At 43.4% G+C, this 7,611-nt stretch overlaps 1 protein-coding gene across 8 annotated transcripts in view; it reads right to left on the bottom strand.

Moving 5' to 3' along the window:
* Positions 1 to 5,393: 5,393 nt before the first annotated feature.
* kdm4c (lysine (K)-specific demethylase 4C) overlaps positions 5,394 to 7,611 on the bottom strand; it is a 33,491-nt gene continuing 31,273 nt past the window's right edge. For 4 of the 8 annotated variants that reach the window (XM_080464261.1, XM_080464265.1, XM_080464262.1 and 1 more), the window contains 2 exons: positions 6,664 to 6,756; positions 5,394 to 6,478 (listed from right to left, as the gene is read on the bottom strand). In XM_080464261.1, coding sequence (XP_080320387.1) covers positions 6,311 to 6,478; positions 6,664 to 6,756 — 261 coding nt within the window. In that variant the 3' untranslated portion in view covers positions 5,394 to 6,310. The remainder of the gene's footprint in view (positions 6,479 to 6,663; positions 6,757 to 7,611) is intronic. The other 4 variants (XM_080464263.1, XM_080464267.1, XM_080464264.1 and 1 more) reach the window with 1 other exon arrangement.

Genomic DNA, 7,611 nt, shown 5'->3' with positions numbered 1-7,611 from the left:
ATTTAAAAACGCTTTCTTCTGATCAGCACACCGAGTCATTACAGGCCTTCGACAATGGACGTTTGAATCAGGTGGGTTTGACTTGAACACGTCTCAGAATGTTTTCCCACAGAAACTAAACATTCCCAATACTACAGATGCTTTTCGCTTGTTTCTGAAAACACATTTCCTGAGGTTTAAAAGTCGCTGGGATGCGAGATCCGTCACTTCTGTGTCAAGTCACGATGTGGAGGCAGATGGAAAGAGAGAAAGCGTCTCCCCCTCAGTGAATTAAGGACGCCGACATCTGAGACCAAACTCACTTGAATATTTAATGGCGTCGATGATTTTTGCATGCTATGTGTCTTTTCATCATAGCTGAGTGACTGAAAACAAGGCGTGGGGAAAACTCGGAGATTCACAGCAAACAGGAGCGATTGAAGTCGAGTAATGTCGCTGTTGCTGAAGTCATGCAGCGGCTGAAACATTGAAAATATTAAAGTTTGTGTCATTTTTTTATTTTTTATTTTTTCCTGGTCACAGTAGATTGTATTCAGCAAAGAGAATTGATTACAGAATGTTAGATCACATGAATAGAAGTGAAACTAAGAATATATATTTATAAGGTTACTCGTGGTTAAATGACAGCGCTGCGAACATGTCCGTCTGCTCCAGAATTCATTACGGGCCAACACGTCACATCAGTCAGTCAGTAGAAAGCAGTGATGTTCAATCTGCCAAAGTCAGAGTGTGGAGAGCCGCTGGGCAATTATGATTCCAGGGGTGGGGGGGGGTGTGGGGGGGGGGGGGGGGGTATGACAAATGAGGACTTCTTTCGAGGGCCGACCCATAAGTCAAACTAAATTCTACTTTATGTCAGTGAACGTTTCTAAAACGTAGTAAAACACGTGCTTTTCACGAGCTTCTGCATTTCTCTGCATATGTTGTCTGATAATGATGATTTCAATTGTTCTATTTGAACACAATTCTCCACCAACGAAACACACTTTTACTTTGAAATTAGTGAATGAGTACTTGAATTTCCACATCTTTGTGAGGGCTCTGCATTCAGCAGTGAGCTGATTTTTTTTTATTGGGTAACAGTTTCTAACCTGATGTATGCCCAGTATGACGTGCCTCATGCATTAAGTTCTGATCAATATTTCCCTGCTGACCTGACGCAGGCCGGTTAGTTACAGCCTGGTGTGGCCTGCAGACCATACATTACACTTTAACAATAAGAACTGTCTATCATTTGTAAGCAACTGCTATTTATTGGCTGGGGAAAACATTTGAAAACTATTTGTATGTGCTTAACATGTCTACAGACAAAGTTTGTTTGAGAAACAAAAAGGATAAATCCATGTACGCGGGTGAGTGACAGTTGGCCACCATGCATGAATTGGATTTTTAAAGATATTTATTTGATGGGTTTTGTCTAGTTGTGGCTCGGTTGAGGCACCAGCCTTCAGATTTAGATTTGTGGATGTACCTGAGAGGAATGTTCACATCGACGCGTCAGGTGGTGGATCTCACCAGGAAGAGCTTCTTTCTCCTTTTTTCCCTACAGATTGCTTCTATACGAGTTATATGATTTTCATTCCTTTCCTGTGGTGGCCCACTCTCCATCGGCAGGACTGCCACATGTCTGCCAGTGATGTGCAGATCAATACCAAAATATCAATACTCCCAATACCACTGTGTCTGGTTTCTGGCTTGACTGTCATGTTAAAATATCAATATTCATGTCAGATTAATGTGTCTTTTCATCCAATTTGAGAGTTGCTGTGCTATTTCTGTCTGATTTCCTGCTGGCTGCCATAACTACTTCTTCCATGTGTCAAACTGTTAAAGTTATAGCGAGCAGGCTGAGTTTTATCCATCCATCTATCTTCTCCACCTCGATACTTCATCCAATTTAAGGTGATGGCGTGCTGGATCTGATCCCAGCATTGTACACCCTGGACAGGTCCATTACCACCACAACGACGAAACTCATGTTTGCTCAGGCAAAAGAGTGGGACCAGACATTTTGGATCTTGTCACAGGAGATAAAACAAACAAACATTTGTAATAAGTCCCGTGTGATCTCTTTACTCCTACAAAGCACAAGTACAGATGGCACCCTCCCACTCCGGCCCCCCCTCCACCCGACCCAGCCTGCTCCCTGTGTGGGTGGAGTCCCTGTGAGCCAGCTCACCTCTGACAAATCCTCCCTGATCAAAGAAGCAGACGGGCTGCACGCGGAGAACTTTCCCTTCTATGGGTGGTAAATCCTGCCGGGATGATCGCTTACTTTGGTCCATTTGTTTATAAGATTATGTTCCTGTGAGCTTTCCATTTGGTCCCTTGTATTAAAGAAAAGTACCGTTTTTTTAATGGGTTGGAGATACGTAATGACATTTTCAGTCCCATTCAAAGTATTTTTTCCCCCCCAGAATAAAATAAAACTCCTCCGTATCTGTTCAAATATTTCACCAGACAAACCACTGTTAACAGGAAGCCCTGAGAACCATAATATGAAAATAATTAAGCCACAATATGTTACAGAAGTTGAAACTGAATCTGAGTCTGAGATGTCCTGATATGGCCGCGGCACACAGCAGCAGCCTTTCATAACACCCCACCACCCCCCACCCCACCCCCCGGTTATTATACTTTAAATATTTTCTCCCCTGCTAATGGGTAGCTTACTAAGAATAGCAACACTCTCTCTCTCTCTCTCTCTCTCTCTCTCTCTCTCTCTCTCTCTCTTTTGTATTCCAGCATTTTGCATCCAGCTAGTTTTCAGCAGCTTTATGTTTGGATGTGTAATGAGCGCTCCAGCCTCACAGGGCTTCTTGCCGTTGTTTTACTCTTGTTGAATCCATATTAGGAAACAGACTGAGGCTGTGAGTGGAGCCGTGGAGCCAGAGAGCCAGAGAGCCGGAGAGCCAGAGAGCCGGAGAGCCAGAGAGCCAGAGAGCCGGAGAGCCAGAGAGCCAGAGAACCAGAGAGCCAGAGAGCCAGAGAGCCAGAGAGCCGGTGCTCATTCACGTCTGACTCGTCGTTGTAGGGTAACAGAAAAGTATCCGTCAACATCTCTATCAGACTCTGGTGGTATATATGTGTGTATGTGTGTGTGTATAATGGTTTAGAAGCAAACATATTCGGTCCAAAATAAAAAAAAATGTCTTGTCCACCACACACAAACACACTTGAGTTTAATAATGGGCCAGGAGGAGATAGAGCTGGAGTCTACATCCTTAACATGGACAACATTCTACTCGCCATGGGGTTCAACGCTGATGCAATTTGTGAAGAAAGGAAGAAAGGGGAGTGTTTTCACCTGATAGGAGGGAGTGGTAAGAAATAATGCAGCAAGAGGAGAGCTATATGGACTAGAAATGCCCCCCCACTATTGGGGATAATTGAAGTGGTTCGGGTGCTGCACAGTGGTGTCGTGGTTAGAATCACAGCGGGAAGTTTGAGTTCAGGTTAAAAGAGGGTTTGTCTGTGCTTTTCTTGTTAATCTGGAAAGTTGCATTTGAGGATTGTTGAGTCTGGATTGTCTGCGTCTGTGAATGTGAGAGTGAGAGAGTGTGACGGTACGGCTCTCTGTGCTTTAGAAGATGGACGTTGATGAAGTAGTTTACAGCTGTACAGGTAAAGATCTAATGAGATAGAATCGTGTTTGATTTGCTTTAACCTGGCAGCTCGGTGGGTAGAGCGGTTATCTCCCTATCAGAAGGTTGCAGGTTTGATTCCCATTTCCATCTGTCCACATGCCAAAGTGTCCTTAAGACACTGAACCCCAAATTGCCCCCAATGGATTGAGAGCACCTCGCATGGCTGCAGTCTCTGTGTGTGTGTGTGTGTGTGTGTGTGTGTGTGTGTGTGTGTGTGTGTGTGTGTGTGTGTGTGTGTGTGTGTGTGTGTGTGTGTGTGTGTCTGTGTGTGTGATGAGCAATGTAAAGCACTATGGGACTGCTCACACAGTTGAAAAACGTTATAAAGTGAAGTCCATTCACCATAACATAGCTTGATTGTTTTAAAAAATGTTTACGGACCTGAAAAACTCCACAAAGTTCCTCAGATTTGCTTTAGATTCGCAAAAAGTTGCGCAATTATTGCATTTTTGGAGAACCTCAGAGGGTCTGTGACCGTTCAGTCTGATTCGGGGGAAGTAAACAAAAACATTAAACTCCTATTATTGTCGTTGTTTGCTAGACAAGGTCGTGGCCACCAGACAAGGTCACGGCAGATATTTAAATAAAAGAATGAATTCCTGTTCTGTGCTGCAATCGGGTTACCAGGATGAAGAATGAATCCGCTCCCCAGCAGAGACAGCCAGTGTAAGCTCCTGAATATTTACCAGCATCTTTCCGGTTGTGCTTTTGTGGGAAACCTTTTCAGACCAAGCATCGGCGGCGTGTCCGTTCAATATCCTCACACAGAATTGGTGTTTGAAAGTGAAGTGTGCTCCTCTTCTTGCTGAAGAAACAAATGCAGCTTGGTCCAGTGAGGCTGTGCTGTGAAGGAAGTGGCATAAAATCACACAAAATAGATCAGATAAATGCATTTCTTATAGGTGGGTCTGGGCTGCCAACACCCATACATCTGGAGTGAAACGTCAAGAGGGGTTCTTACGAATCCGTTAAAATGTCCTGGTCTCATTGCTTTTTAAAGGACATGTACTTAAACTGACTGCCGCCTGTCACAAAATACCATCTAGATTTATTTGTTCTCCAGCTCTGCTACAAACAGGGTAGTTATTCATGACATCACTGCAAAGTTTTCATTTGTGTTTTTGTCCAGTAAGACTTGAAAATAGAGCTTTAGGAAAGTGAGAGAGATTATCTTCTCATAATAAATCAAACGTAAGAAGCATCGCTGACTTTGTGTCTTTGCTTATAGAGAGATATATAAAATATACAATTCAGATTTATATTCACACAGAGGAAAGATACTTTTAACATATTAAAATGTATGGAGTGTCATTTAAGTACATTGAGGCAGGTTAAGCCTAAAGGAAGCTCCACATGCTGTTTAAATGACACCATTTTTCATGTTTGGGATCCACAGATGATTGTCTGCTGTTGTGTGCCAGTAAGTTATATTAAGTCTCTATACAGCAACGACTACACCAGTTGTATTTATAATAATAAAAAACTTATGGTAAACATAAAATAACTACCTAAATAATGGGGAAACCTAGTATCAGCTTCTATAACTTCAACAGTTTGAATGTAAATTGTATGATGGTGAACATCAATATGATTGAAATGCTTGCTCAAGGACACAACTTCCACTCACAACTTCATCGCACTCGAAAAATGTGTAAATCTTTTCCTCAGCAGCCAGAAATGTGAATTATTTTGTAATGAATCGAGCCCGAACCTCCAAAAACGTGACCACTTCTGATAGAAAAGAACAAATGTGTAATGTTTTATTGTTTTCATTACAGCAGTTAGCAATATTTTAACTATAGCAAGCCAAAAATAAATACAAACTTTAAATAATTTCAACAATGTGTTTTCATTCAAAATAACAACAGTAGCATTTCACGTTAATGGGACACAAGTTCCAACACAAAAGCATGGCTTCCCGTCGGGAGTCTCTCCCCAGATTCAGTGACTGTCAACAGGTCATTTGTTTTTGCTGGATTCATCTGATGTTCGGGATGAATGTCATTTCTATGAAATGTCCATCATTGTTGTGTCTGAATGGCTCCAGCAGACGTGTAGAGAGGAAGCCATCGACGAGTGATTGGACTCGGTCTAGCGGAAGCAGTTAGGAGACGATGAGGAACATGCGAGACGAGTAAGACATGAAGAAAATACTACAAGCAAAGTACAGAAACATTCAAAAAAATAAAATAAAATAAAATGGAAATAGCAGACCTCCCGAAACACTGGCAGGCTATTTAGAAAAATCTGACTTTAGAGTTGTTCATTTACAAAAGGAGAAGAAGAAAAAAAAAAAAAAGAAGTTATTTCAAAAAAAAAAAGAAGAAAAAAAAGGGCGACGTGACAATTGTTAGCCACGTTTTTATTTTTCCCTGACGGATGTGAAAGCACGAGGTCACTGAGGCACCGATGCCCTCCGTTAAACCCACTTTGTGTGGGTCCAGCTGTCCAACTGCGACTTTCCTCCACCTCCTCACAATACTGGAGCGCCGACGTACGAGCGCACATCATCGCCTTCCCTTGAATCACAGGGGGTAAGTAGTGAGCTGAGCGGGCTCCCCCGAAAACACACACTCACACACACTCAAACACACAAACAGCCTCCCCAACACATCCACCGTTCATCCAGTGCATTCATTTGTCATTCATCCTCCCCCATGACTTCATTTCCCTTTGTGGCTGCGCTGCTCCCATGTGCTTTTGGCAGTAGTACGGAGGCCTGGCAGGGCCACATAGTCTTTCTGGAAGCGTGAATTTGGTGTTCTCTGTCGTTTCCTCTCCCCCTGCGTGGTGAAGAAGGCGTCTTGGAAACGCATGCTGGAGGCCGTCGACTGGAAAACGAGACACGAGAAAACACATGTGAGTAAGAAGGAAATGTTCCAAGTGGCAGGGGATATTTTAATGGTTTTTTTTTTTCTTCTTCTTTATTTTTTTTTATTATTTATATTTCTGCCGTTTTAAGTACTAAAACATATGGTTTAAGGAGTATCTGTTACCCGCTAAGTCTAATACTTACAAGTCTGCGTTTCACCTTTTTAGGCAGGTCTTCGTCTAACGTGTAGACGTCTTCCCTTTTCGCCAGAACCTGAGACCCGTCTTCAAACTCCACCTGAGAGCAGAGCAGGGAGTGATGCTGGGAAAAGGTTTTCTCCTCGATCCCCACATTCTTCCTGGCGTGTTCCTCTCTGGGGCTTTCTCCATACCAACAATCCTTTTTCATGCCCATTTCAACATCTTCTTTGCATTTGAAAGACTTTTTGCTCGCTGTGTGGAGCTTGAAATAAAAGACTGAACACGTTTCATAGCCAAACACACCTTGACAATGGAAGGTTCTTGTTTTTGGCCCCCATTTTATTTATTTTTTATCTGACCTTTCATAAACTGACTGTGTGCGTCACAGATGCATTTGTGCATAACTAATGGTTGACGCCCAGCTCGACTAAATAAAGCTTTAAGTGGGAGCCGCATGACTCTTGGCTTGGTGAATATTTCAGAGAGTTTGAATAATGCAGATTGTCACCTCCTGCTCATCCGCCCCGTCCTCGCTCCTCCATCTCTTTTCTCGCCGTCGCTCTCTGCGCTCGTACAGCTTTTCTGCTTCCTATACATCTGTCTTTTTACGCTCCCATCACCTTCAATCTCCTCTCTAGTCACCATGACATCAGCACCTCCACCTCGTTCTCGCTCGGACGTCCTCTTTTCCTCCCTCCAATACGTAAGAAGCCCGGGCGGACCCCGGGAGTGTCCGCGGAGTCACGATGACTCCGGAGTTCAACAAGTTTGCTGCGGAACTGCTCTGACCTACAATTGTGCTTGCAACTTTATTTCACATTTGCAGGAAAATCTGGGTCACCTCTTCTCCTTTTTTCATGCCCCCCCCCCCCCCCCCCCCCCCACCAACACACACACACACACACACAACTTCCCCTTCCAACCCTGACTGAGTATTTATCCACTGCATGGC

Source organism: Lipophrys pholis (genome assembly GCF_963383615.2).
Source record: "Lipophrys pholis genome assembly, chromosome: 5".
NCBI classification, from domain to species: Eukaryota; Metazoa; Chordata; class Actinopteri; order Blenniiformes; family Blenniidae; genus Lipophrys; species Lipophrys pholis.
The sequence above is the reverse complement of the archived record's forward strand: the minus strand, read 5'-3'. Positions and strand labels throughout refer to the sequence as shown.